General features: G+C 43.1%; 1 protein-coding gene across 7 annotated transcripts in view; it reads right to left on the bottom strand.

Moving 5' to 3' along the window:
* Positions 1 to 24,177, bottom strand: part of LOC106567520 (folliculin-interacting protein 1) — a 32,482-nt gene extending 8,305 nt beyond the window's left edge. The window contains exons 1-12 of one of the 7 annotated variants that reach the window (XM_045693411.1): positions 24,053 to 24,177; positions 23,897 to 23,961; positions 23,394 to 23,480; positions 10,823 to 10,952; positions 8,049 to 8,198; positions 6,057 to 6,157; positions 5,563 to 5,637; positions 5,275 to 5,366; positions 3,954 to 4,037; positions 3,041 to 3,112; positions 1,814 to 1,949; positions 1,066 to 1,267 (exon numbers count right to left, since the gene is read on the bottom strand). In XM_045693411.1, the coding sequence (XP_045549367.1) occupies positions 1,066 to 1,267; positions 1,814 to 1,949; positions 3,041 to 3,112; positions 3,954 to 4,037; positions 5,275 to 5,366; positions 5,563 to 5,637; positions 6,057 to 6,157; positions 8,049 to 8,192 (906 nt within the window). In that variant the 5' untranslated portion in view covers positions 8,193 to 8,198; positions 10,823 to 10,952; positions 23,394 to 23,480; positions 23,897 to 23,961; positions 24,053 to 24,177. Of the gene's footprint in view, positions 1 to 1,065; positions 1,268 to 1,813; positions 1,950 to 3,040; positions 3,113 to 3,953; positions 4,038 to 5,274; positions 5,367 to 5,562; positions 5,638 to 6,056; positions 6,158 to 8,048; positions 8,199 to 10,822; positions 10,953 to 14,587; positions 14,852 to 22,475; positions 22,709 to 23,393; positions 23,481 to 23,896; positions 23,962 to 24,052 lie in introns of those variants that run through there. The other 6 variants (XM_045693412.1, XM_014136851.2, XM_014136852.2 and 3 more) reach the window with 6 other exon arrangements.
* Positions 24,178 to 24,804: the final 627 nt, after the last annotated feature.

The raw sequence follows: 24,804 nt of genomic DNA, 5'->3' as shown, positions 1-24,804 counted from the left end.
AACAGAGACTGGATACAGTGCCTTCAGAAAGTGTTCACAGCCTTTTACTTTTTCAACATTGTGTTGTGTTGCAAAGTGGTATTAAAAATTATTTGTCACAAAATCTACACAAAATACTCAAATGTCAAAGTAGAAGAACAATTTTAACATTTATGAAAAATAAAAAACACTAATGTATCTTGATTAGATAAGAATTAATACAAGAATTCATACATTAATACATGTTAGAATCACTTTTGGCAGTTATAACAGCTGTGAGTCTTTCTGGGTAACTCTCGAAGAGCTTTCCACACCTGGATTGTGAAACATTTGCCCATTATTCTTTCAAAAATGATTTTTGTTGTTGATCATTGCTAGATAACTAAGTTTTGCCATAGATTTTCAAGCAGATTTAAGTCAAAACTGTAACTCGGCCACTCAGGAAAATTCACTGTCTTCTTGGAAAGCAATTCCAGTATAGATTTGGCCTTGTGTTTTAGGTTATTGTCCTGTTGAAAGGTGAATTAATCTCCTAGTGTCTGTTGGAAAGCAGACGGAACCCGGTTTTCCTGTAAGATTTTGCCTGTGAAAAACTCTCCAGTCCTTAACGATTACAAGCATACTCATAACATGATGCAGCCACCACTATATGGATAGTGGTACTCAGTAATGTGTTGTATTGGATTTGCCCCAAACACTTTGTATTCAGGACAACAATAAAACAACTGTTTTAAAAAGTCACCATTTGCCTCAGCGTTTTCCTTCATCTCCGGCAACTAAGTTAGGAAGGACGCCTGTATCTTTGTAGTGACTGGGTGTATTGATACACCATCCAAAGTGTAATTAATAATTTCACTAGTCTCAAAGGGATATTCAGTCTTATTTTGTTTTACCCATCTACCCATAGGTGCCCTTCTTTGCAAGGCAACATACATTGTATATGTTTAACACACTGAGCAAGTCTGATTGAATGCCTCCCTCTCTCCGTTCACAACATATCATTTTGTATATCTACCATCTCTGTCAAATACACCAGGGAGAGTTCTCCACACACCGACAACAATATCTATGGGAGCAGCTCCTCACCTGTTCAATGGCACTTTTGAGTTTGTTCATGTGGCTCTCGAAAAGGGGGAAGTGGGAGAAGAAGAAGTCCTGGAACTTGCTGTTCTCCTCCTCATCCTGGGAGAGGAGGAAGATGACGCCGATGGCTATCTTCTTCTTTCTCGCCACGCCCAAGCTAGGAGCGCCGCTCTCGTCCGACATGTTAAAGCTCTCCTCCACAGACCTGGGGCAGGGGGAAAAAACATAGACATAAATTCTACGGGGGACACAGAGACATCGTGACTATGAAGTGAACGCCAGTATTCTTAACAGGCAAAAGTCCAAGTAGAGAGGTAAATGATGCCTTACAGATGACATAAGATCTCAACTTGGAAAAGGGGGAGGACAATAGTACTCACTCACTAATCAGGATAGATAGAACACCAAGATTTGTTAATACTCTTCAACAGGGACAACTCCTAGAATAAACGATACGATGAAATACCTAAATGTCATTTGTAACTGGTCATGTACTATTAAGTCAACACCAGTGACAGTGCGTTTGGTGTCCTGTAATTGATCGGTGTGTAGCTAGAATTCAGGGAGGGGCCAGTGGTCCCACACAGTATTATGATCCTCCAGTCCAGTCATTTGTATATACAGTAGTGATGCCTGCTGGAATTTGAGGATGTCCTCAGGGGCTCCACTTCACACGGGCGTTCGAGAGGCCCTGACGGGGGGGACACACCAGAAGGGGAATGTGTGTCATTGTGTTGAGCTGCTGTCTCACCATCTTGGGAAGACCCCGTTTTCCAGACTGGTGGTCTGGCTGCGGAGCCAGCGTCTCTGGTAGCTACTGGCCTGGCTGCTGGTGAGGGAGGAGCCCGGGGAGGGGAACGGAGTGATCAAGAGACTGCTCAGAGACGCTGTGGAGGGAGGGAGGGAGGCATGGATAGAGCGAGTGAGAGAAGAGGAATGACAGAGGGGAAAATGGGAGTAACAGAGAGCCATAGAAGTGTAGAGAGCAAAAGAGAGGAGTTGAGGAATGAGAAAGGAGAGAGAACAAAAGGGGAGAATAGAAGAGAGGGGGAGGGTGACAGAGAAAGAAGAGGGAGAGTGAGTCAGTCAGGAAGGTTACTCATACACAACAGAACAGGGAAAACTCACATAGCAGACGTCTGCACTGCATTCGTTCAGCTTCCCACAGCCCTCCTTGATTATTACAGCATGGCTGGGACATTCAATATCACCTCACAGTCACAAGGAAAGCTGACCCAATACCAGGCACCACGTAGGCATAGATCAATGGAGGCATGCCAAATGTTTGTGATTGAGGACTAGGGAGGTGTATGGGTGTAGGAGAAAGGGAGTTTTTTGTGTGTGTGTGTGTCTGTGTGGGGTAGAGGGGACCAAATTAGAACCTCATTTACTAGTACCAGGTTTTGGGAGGTGCTATATTTAAGTATCTGCCTGTGACGCGGGTGGTTGACAGAAAGTGAGATTCCTCTCATGCTGGCAATGCCAGGGCTGGGGGTCAGTTTCCACTGCACAAGATTTTCCAACATCTCTCTCTCCTCCACACCCCCATGAAGGATGGCTACATGGTGGCAGTGGGGGGGTCAATGAATGGAAAAAAGGGTGGCCGTTAACATCTGCGTCATGCCTCCATTAGAAAGGTCCTGGTCAAACGTAGTGCACTGTGTAGGGCACAGGGTGCCATTTGGGATGCAGCCATGGTGACACTATCAATCCAGTTTGACCTTGAAGAGAAAGAAATGCTGTGTGGAGCTGACTGGTCTACAGCCGTGACCCAGAAGAATGTGGCTTCATCTAAACCCATTAGTTGTTATTGCACTCTTGTTTAGAGATGGTTCAGCGAGAGAGGACACACCAGTGAGGTGAAGCTAGTACGAAAACCCAGTAACCGAGGCGCAACATGTCAGAGAGACATATAAGGCTGAGGATCAGTGCAGGGTGTCTAGCGAGGTTAATCCTAGATTTAGTTAATAGGCATTACCTGATCTGGCGATTCCACTGTCTCTCTCGTCGTACAGGTTTCTGCCCGGCATATCCATGGGGTTACTGTGGCCTGCAGGAGAGAGAAAGGGGGAGAGAGAGAAGGGGAAAGACTTTGAGAAACAGACCAGGTCGACTCAGCTCACTGAGGAGCGCAAGCCGGGAGGGGTGCCAGTGCTTTACCCACCACCGCTCTCAAAGCAAGAGGCAACATTCGCTACCACAGAAGATTCATTTCCCAATGACCAAGTCCACCAATTACATACCGCCACAGTGCAAGATACTTCCTACAGGGCCCTCTACTAGGGTACTGTGGTTTGTTGTGTTCACTCTAACCCCACTCTGTTGAAGCAGGTGCAGCAGCAGTAGCATCGGAGATACACAACAAACAACATGTACGTTCGCAGAGGTTTACCTCGGCGTGAACACAATAGGCTAAATGACAAAGGGAAAGTTCACGCCATAAGTTACGAGTGCAGAACGATGTGGTGGCCAAGGCATTGTTTGGTGTGGTGCTGTTGATATGATTTACGGTCAAATCAACACAAGCTTTGCTGCAATGCGCCGTTGCCCCATGCCCACCCCGCACCTTATGAACATTCCACTATAGCATAGCTAGGGAGCAACATGCCGTGCCACCTAGCAGTGGCTTACAGAGGGTCACAGGGAGGCTATTTATACGTAAATTACCACCCCTGCCACCACTCCATTAAAACAAGGGGAGAGGTTTCGGCGGGAGGGAGGAAAAGGAGGAGGGGGGATGGAGAGGTTATGGTTCGGAGGGTAGGAGGGAGTGAGGAAAGTGAGGGGTACAACAACCATAAAGCAGATATTGACCATGCCCCGTAATACACTTGCTGACACATGCAGCGTACGTACACATGCATGCAACAGCACACAAGCACATCGCAAACCTGAAAAGAAAGAGGCACTCTTGATGAGGCGGAGAGGGCCCTGCTCAGAGAAGGCCCGACGCGGGCTGCAGAGCTGAGATAAACCTGCGCAGCACAAAACGGACAGGGAGAAGAGACAAAACAAAACCGGACATGAACCACTGTTAGTAGAGAAGCAGGAGGCCGACTACCATGTAGGCACTCTAACCCTGACGGGAGACGGACAACCTGGAGCAGTCCGGGACCACAATGTGACCACAACGTCTGTCGGATATGTTTAGTTGCCACGGAGAGTAGTCGGTCAGGTGGACCAAGATCCCGCACAGAAAATACAACCTCACAGCGAAATACTTTTTAGAAAACATTCCGAAATTGTAGAGAGTGTATTTTCTGTGGGGATGACAGAGAGAAAACAAGAGATGAATTTGCCAAAAGATCTGTGTTTGCGTCATAAATCTCAAGAGGCACAGGCTTCAGTGGAGAACTCTTGGCAGATTCAATTCAACCTGTTTTAAACTGTCCAGAAATGGATGTTCAAGGAAAGGGAACAAACAGTTTGCCTGGAGAATACACGTCAATTCAAGTAAAGTCAATTTACATGTAACACACGTAAAAAGAGAGCCAGTGTCTGATAAAGATTTGCAACACAGATCACATACAGTTAACTGCCCAAATAAAGGAAACACTTGAGGAAATGAGGGATACAAAGTATATTGAAAGCAGGTGCTTCCACACAATTGTGGTTCCTGAGTTAATTAAGCAATTAACATTCAAATCAGTCTTAGGGTAATGTATAAAAATGCCAAGTGGCCCATTCATTTTGGCTACCAAAGAAGAAGAGTTCTCAGTGACTTTGAAAGAGGGGTCTCAAAGGAGCATAGGGGTTTTCAAGGGTGTGTGTGTGTCTCTCAAGTCACCAGATCGCAACCCAATTTAACAGGTATGGGAGGTTCTGGAGCGGTGCCTGAGACTGTTTTCCATCACCATCAACAAAACACCAAATTCTGGAACTTCTTGTGGAAGAATGGTGTCCTATCCCTCCAATAGAGTTCCAGACACTTGTAGAATCTATGCCAAGGCCGCAGTGAAGCTGTTCTGGCGGCTTGCAGTGGCCCAACGCCCTATTAAGACACTTCATATTGGCGTTTCCTTTATTTTGGAAGTTAACTGTGTCTATGCATGGATAAAACGATAAACAAAGACATGATAGATAAACAAAACAGTGCTTCAGCACAACCAAAATAAAATAAACCCATAGGTGTCGATATGAACAGTATACATCCATTCATGTGTGAGACATTGTAGGTGCCAGACCAGTCAGTTGTACTGTGGTTGTGGTTACCTATGTTTCCCAGGAGACCGTTGGCCACAGTGTTCTGATCTGGCCTCAGAGCGTTGGGGTCCTGACCGATGAACTCCAGGCTGTCTTGCAGTCTGCCAGGAGCACACAGACAATGGCACAGGTTCAAAGGGCATCAGTAGAAGAGATCGAGAAGATGGAGCAAGTATAGAAAGAGGAGGAAGAGAAAGACAGGAGAGAGAAAGACAGGAGAGAGAGAGTGAAGAGAGAGAGAGAGAGAGAGAGAGAGAGAGAGAAAGATACATGAGGGAAGGTGGTAGTAGGGCTTACGTGTTAAGGCTGCCATAGACACTGCTCCCTGTTCGGGCTGTAAACACTTTACTCAGCATCAGCTGATGGGGCGACCTGTCAACAGACAAGGGAGAAAGGGCGAGAAAAATAAGAGGGGGGGGAAATTCATGATGACTTGGTGCTCCTGACATGTGATGTACAGTACCATTCAAAAGTTTGGACTCATTCAATGGTTTTCCTTTATTTTCACAATTTTCTACATTGTAGAATAATGTTGAAGACATGCCAAGAGTGTGCAAAGCTGTCATCAAGGCAAAGGGTGGCTACTTTGACGAATCAAAATATATTGTGATTTGTTTAACACTTTTTTGGTTACTACATGATTCCATATGTGTTATTTCATAGTTATGTCTTCACTATTATTCCACGATTCAATAATGAAATCACATCAACACAGCTGCTGTGTACATTTCTTAGATCTTCAGTTCAAAGTTCTGTGGGACACAATCTCCCCCCCCTCCCCTGGATCTCACCGTATCTGATGGATTTTGAGTGTGGAGCCCTTGTAGCTCATGGCCACAGAGCCAAACATCATCTCCCCCAACATGTTGGCGTCAGAGGAGCACCGTGACCCCTGAGAGACAGGAGAGGAGAGGGGGAGAGAGGGAAAGGAGAACAGAGAGAAGAGAGAGAACCATACAATTTACTTGTTTTCTGCCATCAAGACTAACATAATACATTGGATTGACATTAAAGTCTGAAAGGCATTTCTTTTTTGGTTGCCCAAACACTTTGATCACTTGCCCTCAAATGTAAATGAGCTATTCATGCAGAGAACCATATACAGTGAGGGAAAAAAGTATTTGATCCCATGCTGATTTTGTACGTTTGCCCACTGACAAAGAAATGATCAGTCTATCATTTTAATGGCAGGTTTATTTGAACAGTGAGAGACAGAATAACAAAAAAAAATCCAGAAAAACGCATGTCATGTTAACTTAGGTCAAACGTTTTGGGTAGCCGTCCACAAGCTTCCCACAATAAGTTGGGTGAATTTTGGCCCATTCCTCCTGACAGAGCTGGTGTAACTGAGTCAGGTTTGTATACCTCCATGCTCGCACATGATTTTTCAGTTCTGTCCACACATTTTCTATGGGATTGAGGTCAGGGCTTTGTGATGGCCACTCCAATACCTTGACTTTGTTGTCCTTAAGCCATTTACTGCAACTTTGGAAGTATGCTTGGGGTCATTGTCCATTTGGAAGACCCATTACCGACTAAGCATTAACTTCCTGACTGATGTCTTGAGATGTTGCTTCAATATATCCACATAATTTTCCTTCTCATGATGCCATCTATTTTGTGAAGTGCACCAGTCCCTCTTGCAGCAAAGCACCCCCACAACATGATGCTGCCACCCCCATGCTTCAAACCGTAGTCTGGATTTTTTATGGCGGTTTCGGAGCAGTGGCTTCTTCATTGCTGAGCGGCCTTCCAGGTTAAGTCGATATAGGACTCGTTTTACTGTGGATATAGATACTTTGTACCTGTTTCCTCCAGCATCTTCACAAGGTCCTTTGCTGTTGTTCTGGGATTGATTGATTTGCACTTTTCGCACCAAAGTACGTTAATCTCGTGGAGACAGAACGCGTCTCCTTCCTGAGCGGTATGACAGCTGCGTGGTCCCATGGTGTTTATACTTGCATACTATTGTTTGTACAGATGAACGTGGTACCTTCAGGTGTTTGGAAATTGCTCCCAAGGATGAACCAGACTTGTGGAGGTCTAGTCTGAGGTCTTGGCTGATTTCTTTTGATTTTCTCATGATGTCAAGCAAAGAGGCACTGAGTTTGAAGGTAGGCCTTGAAATACATCCACAACTCCAATTGACTCAAATTATGTCAATTAGCCTATCAGAAGCTTCTAAAGCGATGACATCATTGGAATTTTCCAAGCTGTTTAAAGGCACAGTCAACTTAGTGTATGTAAACTTCTGACCCACTGGAATTGTGATAGTGAATTATAAGTGAAATAATCTGTCTGTAAACAATTGTTGGAAAAATTACTTGTGTCATGCACAAAGTAGATGTCCTAACCGACTTGGCAAAAATATAGTTTGTTAAAAAGAAATTTGTGGAGTGGTTGAAAAACGAGTTTTAATGACTCCAACCTAAGTGTATGTAAACTTCCGACTTCAACTGTATGTCTGTATGTATGCATGCATGTATATATAAAAAAAAAACTGTCCATGGAGTGACTTCAGTTTACTTGCCCCAGGCAATAGGGAAACCCTTTATGTCAAACTATTAGGGTTCAAGCCAGTGTCTTTTGATCATGAAATAGCTCTCAGTGGTATGCTTTGAGGAGCTGTGGCCCATCTATCCGAACAGCGTGTGAGGTGTCAGAGGGACCATTCTTACCCATAGAGATGTACTAGAGAGTTAAATCTCCTTTCCAATAGTGTTTCGCATGCCAAAACAGGCCTTGAGCCAAGTGCGCCTCTCTATCCAACAGTATGTTCTCACCTGGAAGCGCAGGCCCTGTTCCCTGGGTTCCCGGGGTTCGGAGGCGCAGGAGGAGGAGCTGTCTAGAGAGCTGGAGCTGCCCCCTGTAGGCCTCAGCTGGCAGCACTTCCCAAACACCTTCATCTGGGCCTCACTACTGCACATCTTCTGCTGGGGGAGGACCAAACAAATAATACATTCACATACATAAATGCGTATACATACATACATACATACATACATACATACATACATACATACATACATACATACATACATACATACATACATACATAACATTATGTGGACACCTCTTCAAATTGGTGGATTCAGGTATTTCAGCCACACCTGTTGCTGACGGGTGTATAAAAAAAGAGTCGTAAAATGTTTGCCCTGCTATAACTGTAAGTGCTGTTATTGTGAAGTGGAAACGTCTAGGAACAACAACGGCTCAGCCGCAACATGGCAGGCCACACAAGCTCACAGAACGTGACCGCCGAGTGCTGAAGCGTGTAAAAATCGGCTGTCCACGATTGCAATGCTCACTACAGAGTTCCAAATTGCCTCTGGAAGCAACGTCAGCACAATAACTGTTCGTCGAGAGCTTCATGAAATGGGGTTGCATGGCCGAGCAGCCGAACAAAAGCCTAAGATCACCATGCGCAATGCCAAGCATCGGCTGGAGTGGTGTAAAGTTCGCCGCCATTGGACTCTGGAGTAGTGGAAACGCGTTCTCTGGAGTGATGAATCACGCATCACCATCTGGTAGTTGGATGGATGAATCTGGGTTGGCGGATGCCAGGAGAACGCTACCTTCCCCAATGTCAACGGTAAAGTTTGGTGGAGGAATAATGGTCTGGGCTGTTTTTCATGGTTCAGGCCCTTTAGTTCCAGTGAAGGGACATCTTAACGCTACAGCATACAATGATATTCCAGATGATTCTGTGCTTCCAACTTTGTGGCAACAGTTTAAGGAAGGCATTTTCCTGTTTCAGCATGATAATGCCCCTTTGCACAAAGCGAGGGCCATAAAGAAATGATTTGTCAATATCAGTGTGGAAGAACATGACTGGCCTGCACAGAGACCTGACCTCAAACACCTTTGGGATGAATTGGAACTTAGTGCCTGACCTCACTAATGCTCTTGTGGCTGAATGGAAGCAAATCCCTGCAGCAATGCTCCAACATCTAGTGGAAAGCCTTCCCAGAAGAGTAGAGGCTGTTATAGCAGCAAAGGGGGGACCGACTCCATATTAATGGCCATGATTTTGGAATGAGATGTTTGAGCAGGTGTCCACATACTTTTGCCACTAGTATTTGTCATGGCCTATCACATAAATAAGAAGCATATTGCCTCTGTCCTAAGTTTGATGAGCTTCTGACTGATCTTTAAACAAACACTGGATATATTTTGCACAGAGGGCACATTCATAGGAATTGTCTGACAGTATAATTACACATACACACACCCGGATGGAATTCAAGAGTTTAGCGGTACAATCTTCGCCCCAAAAATATATGCGCATACAGCGACAAAAATGTTCTTCTGTTCATGTTTGAATGATTGATGTTTATAGACATACATTGCTTAAATAATGATAATAACAAATACAGTGCATTGAGGAATTTCCTAAGAAACAAGTGTTAGTGACATTAAATGTAAATAATAAATGAAATAAAAATCAAGCCATTATCAAAGCTTTATCTCGTATTTCTAAGCAAACACAACCAACATAGAGGCTTTCTGTATCTCATGAAATGAGACTGATGTCAGAGCATTCGAAGTCATTTCTGTTCGTCTTAAATCCATACAGATTAAAACACAAATCTTATCCCCCCCATGTGATGTGACTTAATTTGTCTGCAGAGAATGGCACCCTATTATACTGTACTGCGTGTGTTGCTTTGCTTTAGTAATGGCTCACATCAAACAAATGTCTCGCCACACCCTGATAGAGTACACAAAGGCTTGGTACATGTGAGTGCCTGTCATATGACTTCCTCAGGAACTCGTGAGCAGGAGCTGCAACCGCACTCTTGCTCTCCCTCCCTCCCCCTCCCTCCCTCTCTCTCTGCAGCACCCACTCCCTCCCCCCCTCGAGCTCACTCACTGCTCACCCTCTTTCTAGCTTGTACAACCTAGTTCCTCCCCCTCCCTCTCTAGCTCTCCCCCTCTCAAGCTAACTCACTCTAACTTGCTCTCCACCTCTCTAGGGAGAAACAATATCCTCAGGCAAAAAACCCATCATGTGACAGGGGTCACACAGGAGCGATCTAAACCTTAATCATGCTGCAGAATGCATTGAATGGCAATGACTAACATAGTACCCACACTTGTTGCATGGACAGGCCTAGCTAATTGTGGCCTCTATCCAATAAACTCATATTGCTTTTTAATGCAAACATTTACAATAGGTTGTTAAAGTAAATACACATGTTCTATTTGGACACAAGGGTGATACAGGTCAAGCAGTTGGGGTGTTGTCAACACCAAAGTACATTGCAGCAACCCATGACAGCGCAATGCCAAAAGGGTTGAAGATGTGTGATAGAGAGTCAGAGACTCTGGTCATGTGAGTCTGGAGGAATGTTTACACATCGGTGGCGGGTGTCAGCTGATGCTATTATTATTGGAGATAAGAGGTCCAGTTCAAACCAGTCAAGTCCTCTCTAATACAGCCACAGGAGCTTTAGACAGCATTTCCCCCACACTATGGTGTACAGCCTCATAAAACACCTTCCCCAGACAAGATAGACACACCGCCCCCCATATCCCTCATCAAAGTGTCACTCACCGAGGCAGGGGCTTCCTCTGCACTCCTCTTTTTGGCACTGGAGTCGAAGAGGACATTTCTCCCCCGTCGCTCACAGTCTTGGTACACTATCAATCTGATCTGGCTAGGGTCCAGCTGTGGGGATGACCAGCTAGAGAAAGAGAGATGGGGGGGGGGGAAACAAGCATGAAGCATATGACCATGCTGGCACTACTAGCAATGAATGTAGACCTGTTATTCAAACTATCAAACTGACTCCCAAAATATCAGCAGCACGTAAAGACAGACATTCCCCAGTCAGACCTGTCTTCACCCAGTCAGAATACCATAACCAAGCAGAGGTCCATAATGGCCCAGGTAAACGGCATCAAATAAAGGATCAATTATAATAAAAAGTAAAACAGGTTCACAGTGATGGACTGACAGTTGGTTAATAAGTCCTCTTAAGCGGTCAGCCCTTTGGATCGGTGGGCCTGCCCGTCGTGCCATTGCTGCCATTCCTCCCCTCATTCTGCCGCCTCCCTGATGGGGAGCAGAGAGAGCTATGGCCACCCCCCCAAGCCTCCACCACAGGGCCTGTTTGGTTAGGAGGGCCGTAAAAAAAAAAAAAAAGTGATGGACAGAGACGAAACAGAGGAGGATTTTTCTCAAATCTGAGGGATGGGAAGCAGGGAGTGGATAGGCCTATTTCTAGCTGTTTATTGGAGTCTGTGAGGAGGGGTCCTATTAAATGCCACTGTTTTGAGGAGGGGTGAGGGGGCTTAGCTGTCCTAGCTCCCTGTCAATACCCTAAGTCACAGCCCACTGGTATTTGTGTTCTCTGCATTACTGTTGTCCATCAGGGCCAGGGATGTGTACTGGTCTGGGCTAAGTGCGTTGTGTGACGTGCTGTTTACCAAAACACTGTTGTCAGTCACAGTATAACCAACATTCCTCATTCACTTGAGGGTGGGGGGTTAGTTCTTCTTAAGCCTCTAATCTAAAGGAACTTTTAATCAAATTGTCCATTGCTCATCTCAAGTCGTTTGATAATTTATATCGTTGGTATTAGGGGCTTGGGTGGTACACTGCACACACACACACACACACACACACACACACACGGGTATTTGGAAAAAGCCACTGGATGTTTTTTCAACACCGTTGAAACTATTTCTTTGAAGTTTAATACATTTGAATATTTACAGACACTTTAAGTAAATACTTGCAGTCAACTTGTGCAGTACCTCAGAAGATAAAGACGATTGTGTTCTTCATTTCACCTGTGACCATTGTTTATTAGAAGGCTTACCTGTAGTCCCCAGGTAAGTCCTCACGTGGTGTTTGTTTACAGGCACACGACGACGAAAGACCGGAGCCTTGTTTGTCACCCACTGTTGTGCTGCACGCGCCAGGTGATCTAGTTACAGTATGGAATTCACAACTAAATGTTTGCCAGCCAGGTATCTTATTACTATTAAGTTAACGGTCTAAAATATGCCAAATGCTCCGCAGTTGTGCATTTGGTTTGCTAATTTAGTAGCTAGTTAGCTATCTAGCTAGTTAGCAATCTAGCTAAGTGGTTAGCTACAGTCCTTCCAAAATAAAGCTTTGCTTGGTAACAGCAGAGAATCCCCTCCTGGACCAAGAGCCATGCTGTTTAATATTTGTTTTGTATGTGCTGCAAACTTTGAGTAGCATTTTTTAGTTACTTGTATAGTTTAGGTCAGAAACGATACAATGTTTGCAATGCCTTTGTTTGAATTTAGTTAGCATTCTCTACGGGATTGTACATGTACTTGTTAGCATTGATAACCTTCGGATTAGCGCCTCGGTGGGGTTGAAAACCAGGCCCCTTGTGTTCAGCGCTAATATTACCGAATATCCCAGTATGGTACAAGGTTGGTAGGAAAGCATGACACTGGATACTGCCCAAGCCTAGCTCGTATCACATCGGCCTAACATAACGTCTATCATTGAAATAGATTAATTATCAGGGCCCTCACAATAACTTCTACGTCCGAGTACAATATTCCCTTTATGTGCCCATCAAACCTTCACTCAATGACAGCACTAATCGAGGTCGGCTAAACGAAAAACAACATTCAAGAAAAGAAACCTTGAAAGCGAATGAGGTGATGGTACACGAATCCTATAAAGTAATCATCCTTGGACTCATTCATGGAGTGCAAAAGTTGTCCATTTTGAAAGCAAAACCTACCCTGGCGGGAATCGGCATTCCATGGCAGGCCAAGAACACTCCCCTACCCATTGTAGAGCGTAGGAAAGAGCAGACTAGTCAAACTTACTGCGCCTTTGTCCCAAATGGCACCCTATTCGCTACATAGGGCACTACTTCTTCCACAGGGTTATGGTCAAAAGTAGTGCACTATATAGGGATTAGGGTGCTATTTGGGATGCAAAGAGCCTCTTACACCCAAGGCTCTCCATAGCTAGCCCATATATTCTGTTCAGAAACATCCAATTCCCCTCAGACAACCAAGTCATCAATGATGTTGGCTCTGAGTTATGCATGAGGCATTCACTTTTTCCTCATTGGGGCAAAAGTCGGTCCTCTCTCCTTCGTGTGTCGTCGTGTAGTTGAGAAGTGTAAATTTGTTAGTAGGTGAACGGAAGTGTCCTATAATTGGACTAAATGACAGGATCATACCGTATGGACTAAATGACAGGATCATACCGTATGGACTAAATGACAGGATCATACCGTATGGACTAAATGACAGGATCATACCGTATGGACTAAATGACAGGATCATACCGTATGGACTAAATGATAGGATCAAATGACAGTAGCGCAGGCCTAGAGCCTGTCAATATGTTTTAAGGACCATGTTATTACTCCTTAGCATGATACATTTACATATAGGCTAGGCCTAGCTAAAGCTAGTAATAGGATTCATTCAGCCTAACAAACAGAAGGGAGTACAAAAACGAAAACATAATGAGCTTGGCAAATCATTTCAGCAGAGGATAACAGACAACGCAGCTCTCCATCTTATCAGAACAGAAGTTAGCAGACGAGAGAAAGTGGAACAGTTTTAAGAACTTTGCATCCATCAACCAGGGACAGAGAGCAAGCGGGGAGAAACAAGGAAACAGACCCTGTGACAGTTGGCTATTAGGAGCCATTCATAAAAGCAGCAGCACACAAGACTGTTACATACAGCAGCACAGTGCTGACCTCAATTCGGTCTGAGCCTATAAAATAGCCTACAAAAAAAGGCCTATAAACATCATATTAATTTCCTTGCAGTATCCACCTCTTAATGTGTTTATCCCTAAATCTATGAATGTTTCAAATGTACTATTTAGACTAGGGCATTTGTAATAACAACAATTTGCTTATAGCTCAGCTGTATCAATCAGAGCATACAATTTACAAAGAAGCATTGTGTGAGCCGGAGCCCTGCAGTGCCAAAGTAAACTCCCTAAAAATTACAGAAGACGGACAGCCTTTGACTGAAAGGCGGTAAACACTGCATCCACACTGGTTCCAAATAGAGAAGCAACTGCAAGCTGTCAGAGCACTAATCACCACATTACATAACACAGCAGCACATTGTCACCACAATTATAGTGAAAATATACAGCCTTGCGCCACTTAAAAACAAGTAGATTCAAGCGCCGCGACACACAGCTGCAGCTCTCTCCGTGAAGCTGAAAGTAACCTTGAGTTAAGTATTCTAACCACATTCAAATCCAACACGGTCAAATCCTGAACAGTATCAAACACCTGCCAATAATCACGCACACAAGCAGCAAGCCGTTTTAAATATTACTAGGTACCTGGACATCATTGTGCATTTGCCAGTCTTTCCCCCAGCCCTCTCCTTGCCCTCTCATCCACTGCGTGGCTAAGAATAGCGCTGAACTAAATTCACACAACAACATGAGACTGTCAGGTGATCTTTGCGCTGTGCTGGACAGCGCCTGGACAAAGGCATCCCGGCACTGCCGCTGCCCACTGGGCGGGAGTCTAGTCACCCTCTGAAACTAAAGAAAGTGACAGGCACAGCCATCCACTGGAGGTCTTCACAGGGAATAATATGTCCTCCTCGCTGTGACCGCAAAACAGCCCTCCCTCCCACCAGAAAGGCACACGCTGCAGAGGCCATTGGGACACTGTGGGGTGGGCAGCTAAGTGGGGTGAACATGCATGTTACATAAACAATCAACCTAAGCTGTGACGCTTTTCCTCTGTCTGATAATGGGGGTTGTTTTTGAATACACAGAGGGTACTTTTCCAGATAGGCATTCTGGTGAACCAGTCCAGCTAGGCTATATTAACACTCTGGGCTGAAAATGAAACCCTGCTTTAGGACACTGGGTGCAAGAATAACCTAATCACACTTTCTTATGGGTGAAAGAGGACACCTGCTTACCGACTCCAACACACAAACAACATCTCTCACACACACACACACAACTGGATCTATGGGCAACACACGCATACCCTCCCTGCTAAAACTAAAAACACAGTGACCGAGTCTGTGAACTGGGGAGGGGTCAGTGGGAGCTGGAGGAAGGGGGGATCCTTTCTCCAGTCTCTCTCAACAGCCCCAGAGAAGCCACAAGATGCAAATGCAGGGAAGCTTGAAAGCTTCCAAGTTACCACCACGGCTGACTAACTTGGACACCTGACCCACAACCTGTTGTGTTTCCTTGGTTTCAGCCAGGTGACCGCTCACTTCTGCATTCCACTCCATGAATCACATGATCCATGAGTGTGTGGATCACATCCACATTCTCGTCAAACCAAGTTCAACCCCTGATTGTTCAATGAAAAGGATGCCAGAGGAAACCACAAACCCAGGGGCTGTGTGTCTATGACTGACTGGATCATGCTGCATCACACGTGTAAGAACGGTGTAACGTTGTGAAATACTATTGCTGTTACATGATTGCCAAACTCACGTTATCTCTGGGGAAAATAGTTATTCTACTCTAAGTAAAAGCTGAGTGCAAGGGGACTAGGCCTAATTCTGGGCTTCAGTTCTAGACCAAGAAATGGCTGTCTGAAAGCCCCTACAATACTGAGTGTCTCACACTGTTTTGCCAGAATGTACAGAAAGAAAGTAGGTAGTCAGGTGATATGGGACACATCACTGATATGGGACACATCACTGATATGGGACACATCACTGATATGGGACACATCACTGATATGGGACTCAACTAAATAGGCTAGGCCTAGATTACATTCCGAGAGGCCTTTAAGTGTTCATATCAGTTTATGGTGTAACATTACACATGAACATGATTGACAAAAGCATATTTCTCTCAAATGTTGTGCACAAATTTGTTTACATCCCTAATTAAATGAGCATTTCCTCTTTGCCAAGATAATCCACCTGACAGGTGTGGCATATCAAGAAGCTGATGATAAACAGCATGATCATTAAACAGGTGCACCTTGTGCTGGGGACAATAAAAGGCCACAGATTTCTCATGTTTTGTGGGAGTGTGCAATTGGCATACTGACTGCAGGAATATCCCCCAGAGCTGTTGCCAGATAATTCAATGTTAATTTCTCTACCATAAGCCGTCTCCAATATCATTTTATAGAATTTGGCAGTATGTCCAACTGACCTCAACCACAGACCACATGTATGGCCTTGTGTGGGTGAGAGGTTTGTTGATGTCAACGTTAAAAGTGCCCCATGGTGGCGGTGGGGTTATGGTATGGTCAGGCATAAGCTACGGACAATGAACACAATTGCATTTAAAATCGATGATTGTGCATTCCAAAGATACCGTGACGCGATTCTGAGGCCCAATGTAAGGCATCTGTGACCAACAGATGCATGTCTGTATTCCCAGTCATGTGAAACCCATAGATTAGGGCCGGATGAATTTTTTTTCAATTGACTGATTTCCTTATATGAATTGTAACTCAGTAAACTCTTAAACATTACTGATACCACAAGCCCAGTTCCATGACTCACGGCAACACAAATAGCACCCTATTCCCTATGAAGTGCATTACTTCTGACCAGGACACATTGGGATCTAGTCAAAAAGTAGTGCACTAACCTATATAGGGAATAGGGTGTAATTTGGGACAAGCTCTGACTGCCAATTCTGAGAAACAGCAAAAAGGGTTTCTGGCAAAGTTGGTATTTTAGTTAGGGTTAGAATTCTGAGGGGAGTTAAGCCATCAGCATGCTTCAGTTCAGCTGGCGCCTTGCTGAACTTGGCAAGGCAAAACGAATGAGTGTGCGCGCGCGCATACTCCCTTAAAACACCAATAGTACTGTTTGTCCATTCTGAGAGAACTTCCTCAAAAAGTCTAAATTAATCTAAGATAGTCAATTAATGACACATTTGAGTTAAGGAGATCTTAGTTGCGTAATTTTCCATCTAAGATGTTTGGTGCAGTATTTCAAGTAAAACATTTCTTTTTTTTTAAAGTGCATGAAAACGATTCGTTGAATGACAGCACTTCATTGAAGAATCCCTACTGTTGACCAATCACAGACGAAGGCACGTAGTCGGCTGCCGACCTCAGCTTGCCTTGAGAAAAAATATAATGTGCATGAACAACCGAAAAGAAACCTTGCCGAAGACCAAATGAACATAAAATGTGTCATAATATACGCACAAACTGTTCCGAACTGTTATCAGCTGTGAAACATGCAGACGCTTTTAGGCCTGCATATTAAAATCTAGGATAAATGCCCGTAGGCCTACACCATTCAAACACCAGCTTTTCAAAGGCTTTGATGTGGTTTATGAGGAAACCTTGATTGTGCTGCTAACTAAGAGAGCATGGAAGAGTTCAAGAAATAGGCCTAGTAGGCTACATAACTTTACATTTGATACCCTAAATCTCACACAAATAAGGCTATTCAGTTTTCATTAAGACATAGGCAACTATTAGTACTTACCATGCCAGTACCATAGGTAAAGACAGGGTAGGGTCCTTTACGCAAAATATATATCTTTACCATGACCCTGCTGTTCTGAGAACTCTTGGGTCACTTAAAATAGCACTGATAGGAAGAACATGTCGACAAGCTGTCTTACAGACCACTGGCCTGCCTGATGAGATGCAACACACTCACTAGACTAACTCATTTAAAAAAAAAAACACAAAGTAGCCAAACCACAACTCAAGATGGAGAAGCAGGAGATTGGATGTAAAAAATAAAAAAAATAAAAAAAGCAACGACTTTCCCTCATCTAACCTGGAAGCAACTTTTAAAGGTTGTGACTGACTAGGGAATAGAAGTGATACTGTGACATCCCGCACATGACACACACTGTTATGAAACTATGTGCAGAGGGAACTTGAGCCTAGAGTTCTCCTCTCTCAACCATTCCACTACTACAACTTAAAGTATCTGTCCAGTGTTCGAGAATGTTTATGAAATATTACCTACAATTCATTACAACATGAATTAAATAGATGTCCTTCCCCAAAAATATAACTCAGGATGTTAAAAAGCAGCTTTTCTCTGTGCCTCTGCTTGGCCTGTTAGGAAAGAGTGGTTTGGGAGTATACTGGTAAATAAAAAATAACTGCTTTGACAGCTCATCCAATAAAACTTGCATACACCTGGATATTCAAATTAGCTTCCATGTGGGGGCACTGGGGCAGTCTGCCTGAGCCCGGAAGGACCAAGTCAAATAGTATGGATGGATTCAGGATTTGGAAACACACGATGGAACTACTAGTGCACTTTACCATAACAGCAATAAATGCAGACTGATAATTTCACAAGTCTGAGTCTTTCTGTCCTTTGCTTTGTCACTATATTCCTTTGCTTGAAAAACAAGAAAAAAGTGGTCCGTGTACTGTTGGTCCATCTTTACACTTCCTCAAAATATTCAGAATTAATCGGAGATAACTTAAGAAATCTGTCCTGAATTTACACCTTTTTGCAGAAGAAATCATGGTGGTGCAATTTTACATTAAGATGTTTGATGCAGTATTTTTCAAGTAATTGTTTGTTGCATATAAAGTGTCATTGAATGACAAACACTTCATTGAAGAATCCCTACTGTTGACAAATCACTGACGAAGGAGTGTAAAGTTTGGCTTCCCTCGAGAAAAACATTGCTTGACTAATCAGATAATGACATCCTCTTTGGATAAGATGTGCCCTTATCTAAGCAAATTTCAAGCGTTTAAAAAAAAAAAACTGTTTGCGTCAAAAACAAGTGTACTGAGTAGGGATGCACGATATATCGGTGAACATATCGGAATCGGCCGATATTAGCTAAAAACGCCAACATCGGATGTCTAGTTTAACGCCCCGTTGTGCAAAACCCGATGTCAAAAGAACCGTGCATACCTATAACGTAGGTACATGACCGCAACTTAACCCTGTTGCCCAAAGCTAACGTTATAAGCAGCCAGCTAGCTTCATCTGGCTAGTAAGGCTCGACCGCACCGGGTTGTGTTGTGAAGCTAACCACAATAAGGATTAGGCAGAATAGTGGAATTTGCGGTTTGCCTTCAAAAATAAAATGTCATTGACAGTAATGCAAATGAATACAAATAGTAGATTTATGCCATAGTTTTATTTTGAAGGCTAACTGCAAAGTCCACCATTGTGGCTAACTTCACATAGATGGGTCGGACCACAATTAATCAAATAAGAACTGTCTTATAAATTAGGGTTATTTTAGATGACACCTAGCTTTATAGTTAGCTAGCTAAATATAGCTACTGAAACAGATGTCATGTTATTTGACACATCAAAGTGTTATTTGATGCGTATCTTTTTTGACACGCAAAGACCTGAACGGCATTCCATAGAAGTCCTGGTTGAGAATGAAACAACTGAACAAATGAATGAGCACAGCAAGTAAATGAAAGAGATAGGTTATGACTATGTTTTACTGGTAATGGGAACATACATAAATGCCAACAAAATAACTTTTTGGTCAGTGTGGTGTGTGTAACCTTCATTTAACTAGGCAAGTCAGTTAAGAACAAATTCTTATTTACAATGATGGCCCGGAAGACGCTGGGCCAATTGTGCACCGCACTATGGGAATCCCAATCATGGCCGGATGTGATACAGCCTGGATTCGAACCAGGGACTGTAGTGATGCCTCTTGCACTGAGATACCTTAGACCGCTGCGTCCGTGTGTGTGTTAACTATAACTGTACTAGAATGCTTAGAAAGCCGCTAAAATTGTAAATATCGGTTATCAGTTTCGTTTATTTTGGCAAGGAAAATATCGGATATCGGTATCAGCCAAAAATGTCATATCAGTGCATCACTAGAACTGAGTGTTTTTTCTCTAATGTATGCTTTGGCCAACAAGTAAATGGCGAGTCAACAACATTATTTGGTTATGAGCAACCAGGTTTTCACCTAGAATTTATTTTTACACGAGGCAGCCACCAACATGCTTGAAAATATGAAGAGTAGCACTTAATGATGTGTTGTGTTTCCCCGAACATAATGCTTTGTATTCAGGACATGAAGTTAATTTCTTCACTGCCTTATTGCAAACAGGATGCATGGAATATTTTGAAATATTTTTTAATTCTGTACATGCTTCCTTCTGTTCACTCTGTCATTTAGTTTAGTATTGTGGAGTAAATACAATGTTGATCCATCCTCAGTTTTTTTCCTATCAAAGCCATTCAACTCTGTAACTGTTTTAAAGTCACCATTGCATCATGGTGAAATCCCAGAGCGGTTTCCTTCCTCTCCGGCAACTGAGTTAGGAAGGACGCCTGTATCTTTGTAGTGACTGGCTGTATTAATACACCATCCAAGTGTAATGAATAACTTCACCATGTTCAAAGGGATATTGAATATCAAAGGGATAAAAAAAATGTTTACCCATCTACCAATAGGTGCCCTTCTTTGCGAGGCATTGGAAAACCTTCCTTGTCTTTCTGGTTGAATCTGTGTTTGAAATTCACTGATCGACTGCGACCTTACAGATAATTGAATATGTGGGGTACAGAGATGATGTAGTCATTCAAAAAATGTGTTAAACACTATTATTGCACACAGAGTGAGTCCATGCAACTTATGTGACTTGTTAAGCAGATTTTTACTCCTGAACTGATTTAGGCTTGCCATAACAAAGGGGTTGAACACTTGACTCAAGACATTTCTTTCCCTTAAATTGGAGAATAAAAATGTTTAAAAACATAATTCCACTTTGACATTATGGGGTATTGTGTGTAGATCAGTGACACACAATCTCAATGTAATCAATTTTAAATTCAGGCTGTAACACAACAAAATGTGGAATAAGTAAAAGGGGTGTGAATACTTTCTGCCTGGGGAAGGAGCAGTGTGTTTTGAGTTCTGACTCAAGGTTGTGTGTGTTGTTCTGTGGTACAGGAAGGAAGCTGTTTGCAGTCGGGGCAGGCTGGGAAGCAAGCAAAGCCTTTGGCAGGTATCTCTCAGCGATATACAGTATACTGCCCTTGGTCACACGTAGCCAGGGAGTCAGGGTAATATGAGCTCTGTTAAGGGTTTTCCTCAGAGGGTCAACCAACCTGCTGCTCTGCCTAGTATTCTTATAGTCAGTCCAGTGTCAGTATCTGAGTAGTTTTACTGTCAGATAAGCAAATCAATAATTTTGTAGTAGGAGACACCAACGTGCTTGAGTGCGTGTGTTAAAGTGAACTATCAGTCCCGCGTGTCTGATGAATGAAGCCTGGGTGCAAAGAAACGTACTTAAGTGCGGACCAGAAAGGGAATAGTAACCCATGCCATGATGGGGTCCAGTGCGAAATGAACTCCGCTGCATCTCTCTCTCAGCCTGGACATCTTTATGAATGTGAATTTGACACATATAGGGGAGGGTATTTAGTATCATGGGTTCTCATGAGAGACAGATATAAATGGAATCCACCTGAATTCATTGACATCTCTCTTAAAATGATAGGCCTATAATTCATAAGATCTATATTTTTAAAGAATGTATAAAATGATTTCCCAATGCGCAGTAACAGAAGACAAATATCAAAAGCTTTGTAATTTCAGAGCAATCAGAGAAACTATAGCACAACTAATGTAGTATTTTCTGAGCCTTCACAGAGCAGCTTCAGCTTGCCAGCCATCCATTTGTCATAGGCCCATTGAACAGTCACGTGCACAGAGCACATACTGCCCCTGGTTGACTGGCTGGCTTGTGACCACATCTCAATGCCTGCTACTGTACAATGATTTATATACACACACACACACATCATTGGTACAGTAGCATGTATGCAGCGCCGTTGTACATTACACCAAGTGTCGATAATAATCTGGAATTGTTGCAAGCTAGTTATGAATAGTTATGAATTCTAAAAATCGACAATTTATTCCACGGTAACACACCCCAATTATGAACACCCTATCCAGCACAAATGAGTAACATTTGCATTAGAAGTTAACACTTGCTTTGTCTCGTGTTACTGAAACGTCTTCAAGTAATTTCCACCAAGAGTGGCGGCATTGCCTTATTTTCTACAAAAGACCCAACATGTTCCTCGAGCGAGTTCACAAGGTGGGTTAACGTTAGCTAGCCGGTGGCAACAATAAGGGCCGCATTCAGCTGCTGTCATCAGACATTAGTTACGCTCATACGGATTGCATAGCAGTATCCTAACACAATGCTCCGGACCTTTCGCTCACCTCTTTCACAAGACGAGCTGCTCAACTAACGTTAGCTAGCTAGTTTATTATGGATAGCATGCGCACGTACCTGAACGCGGGATCCTCTTTGTTGCATCTTGGGGGCGGCGAAAAGGCATTTCTTTTATTAAAAAGTTTATGGAAAAGAGTTGGAGGCATTTTGTACCAAATATTTAGGTACAGAACGTCTCACTTTCTTTTAAATCCAAAAGCAACGCTAGTTCCTTGAAACTAATTCCATTTGTGTCGGAGTCATATGACAAGCATTAGTCACACGAGCTGCTTGGAAACCCACTACATGTTTCTGATTGGACGATGATCCACTGCTCCTTGTCGAAAATACTTGATTGGCTGATATTTTTGGCCAAGCACCACGTGGTCAATAGAAATGCTGTGTTGATGTTTTGGCTTAAAGTTACCATCTGGTCGAGATACGAAATAAAATGTACATTAAAAACTCCTAAAACATAATAAAGAATCCATATATATCCCAGGCCAGGACACCGTAGAAGATTACATATTTTGATAAGTTAAATATGGTTCATATTCAATTCCTAGCCTGAAACATACTGTATGTCACATGTCAAATAGCTCAAATACCAGCTCTTCCCCAACAGGGTGGTAATATTATCAGTGTATTTAGTTAAACAAAATCAATGTGCATTATGTATTACAGCAACAGAATTTCATAAATGTTTATTTTGTATTTCAAAAACAAAAAACAGACAACCTGTACATGGACTGTGAAAACATTCTCTTTTTTTTTTTTTTACAGAATTGTCTTAAAATAAATAATTAAAAAACAAATGTACAAACTGCCTTTTCATTAGTGTTGTATAGCTTTCACAATTGTGTATTGAATTACAAGTTTGCAAAACTCTTTCAAAACATGCTTACAGGGCCTTGTGAGATGAATGTGTTGTGAAAATGTCAGGTAAAATAAGGTTATATATGAGCTTCAGCCAATGTGGTTTGTTTGCTTTCTCACCTCGATTGATGACAGCTTTAACAAGTTGTGGTAGCTTTCCTTCCTGGAGGGGTGGAACCAGCACACCTTGCACAGCTGGTTCTGGAACTGCAGAGTGAATAAAGCACAATATTCAATAAAAACAACAGAAAATGAACAGATGTAGCAGCAGATTAATCATACTCAATAACCATCACTATACATTATTATAACAAAACAGTATGTTTCATGGATAGGGTGGCAGGAATTGAGCCCAATTTATAGCCAATAAATAGAGCCACAAGTTTTTCCTGGTCCAGTCACAATAGTCAGGAAAAGCTCCTGGCCCTACTCATGGAAATGCTTGAAAGGACATGATGAAAGGTCTCATGAGAAAGGCATGACCTCTAATGGACATTTCGAGTAATGACATATTTCTGCAAGACATTTCAGTGCAGGGTAAACAGAGTCCGAGGATGTGGAATTCACAGGTTTTTTTACAAAAATCTGCAAGACTTCATCCTGTATAGAAATTGTGAGCATACCAAACAGCTTCACCCTCATCTTCAAATGCATCTGTCGAAGGTACACCAACAATGGCGAATATCATCTGGTGGCGAAAAATACCAGGCCCATGGTCAGTCAAACAACATTCTATGACAGCGACTCATCCAGATTGACCATTCAGAGAGAATGCTTACCCTCAGGGAGGAGTACCTCTGCCACAATGTTTGAAATAATGTGTCCTTTTCTTTCTCGTCTGCAAAGTAAAAGAACTTGGTTTGCTCCGGGAAGTGATGTGTGGGTCTTTTCTGGACTTGTGGGGCTTCTTCAGGGGCAGACGTCTCTCTGTCGCCCCCTGTGTTTCCGGTCCGCTCAGTGATTTCACTGGGCGTGTGGCCACTGACAGGCTCACATTGTTCACTACCATCTTCTCAGTGGTAACAGAGTCACTGAATGTTACTCTCTTCCTGCAATCGATCTTCCTGGGTCTAATCATCACTGACTTTGAGAGAAAGATTTCATTACTAACTGACATACACTATTTTTGTGTGTGTTTTTCTTTAAACCTTTATTCAACCAGGAAAAGCCCATTGATACTCAGAGTCTCTTTTTCAGTGTTACGTTCCCCAGTTTCTGTGTTGTAGTTTGTATATTTGTGAGTGTGTTTCAGGTAATGGCTTCCTGAAGTTCTCCAAGCAGCTGATTGGTCGGCCCCATTGCTGATTGGAGAGCTGACCCCGCCCCCTCGTCAGGACGCAGCTGTCTCAATTAACAACCCCAATATAAGCCAGTGTGCTGTTGCTCAGGGAAAGGGAGAGACACAGAGAGATGATTGCAGGGAGATAGTTGCTGAGAGAGGAGGTTGATGGCAGAGGGTTATATATATATATATATATATATATATATATATATATATATATATATGTGTGTTTCTCAGAAAGAGCATTTG

Source organism: Salmo salar, chromosome ssa13 (genome assembly GCF_905237065.1).
Source record: "Salmo salar chromosome ssa13, Ssal_v3.1, whole genome shotgun sequence".
Lineage (NCBI taxonomy): Eukaryota > Metazoa > Chordata > Actinopteri > Salmoniformes > Salmonidae > Salmo > Salmo salar.
The sequence above is the reverse complement of the archived record's forward strand: the minus strand, read 5'-3'. Positions and strand labels throughout refer to the sequence as shown.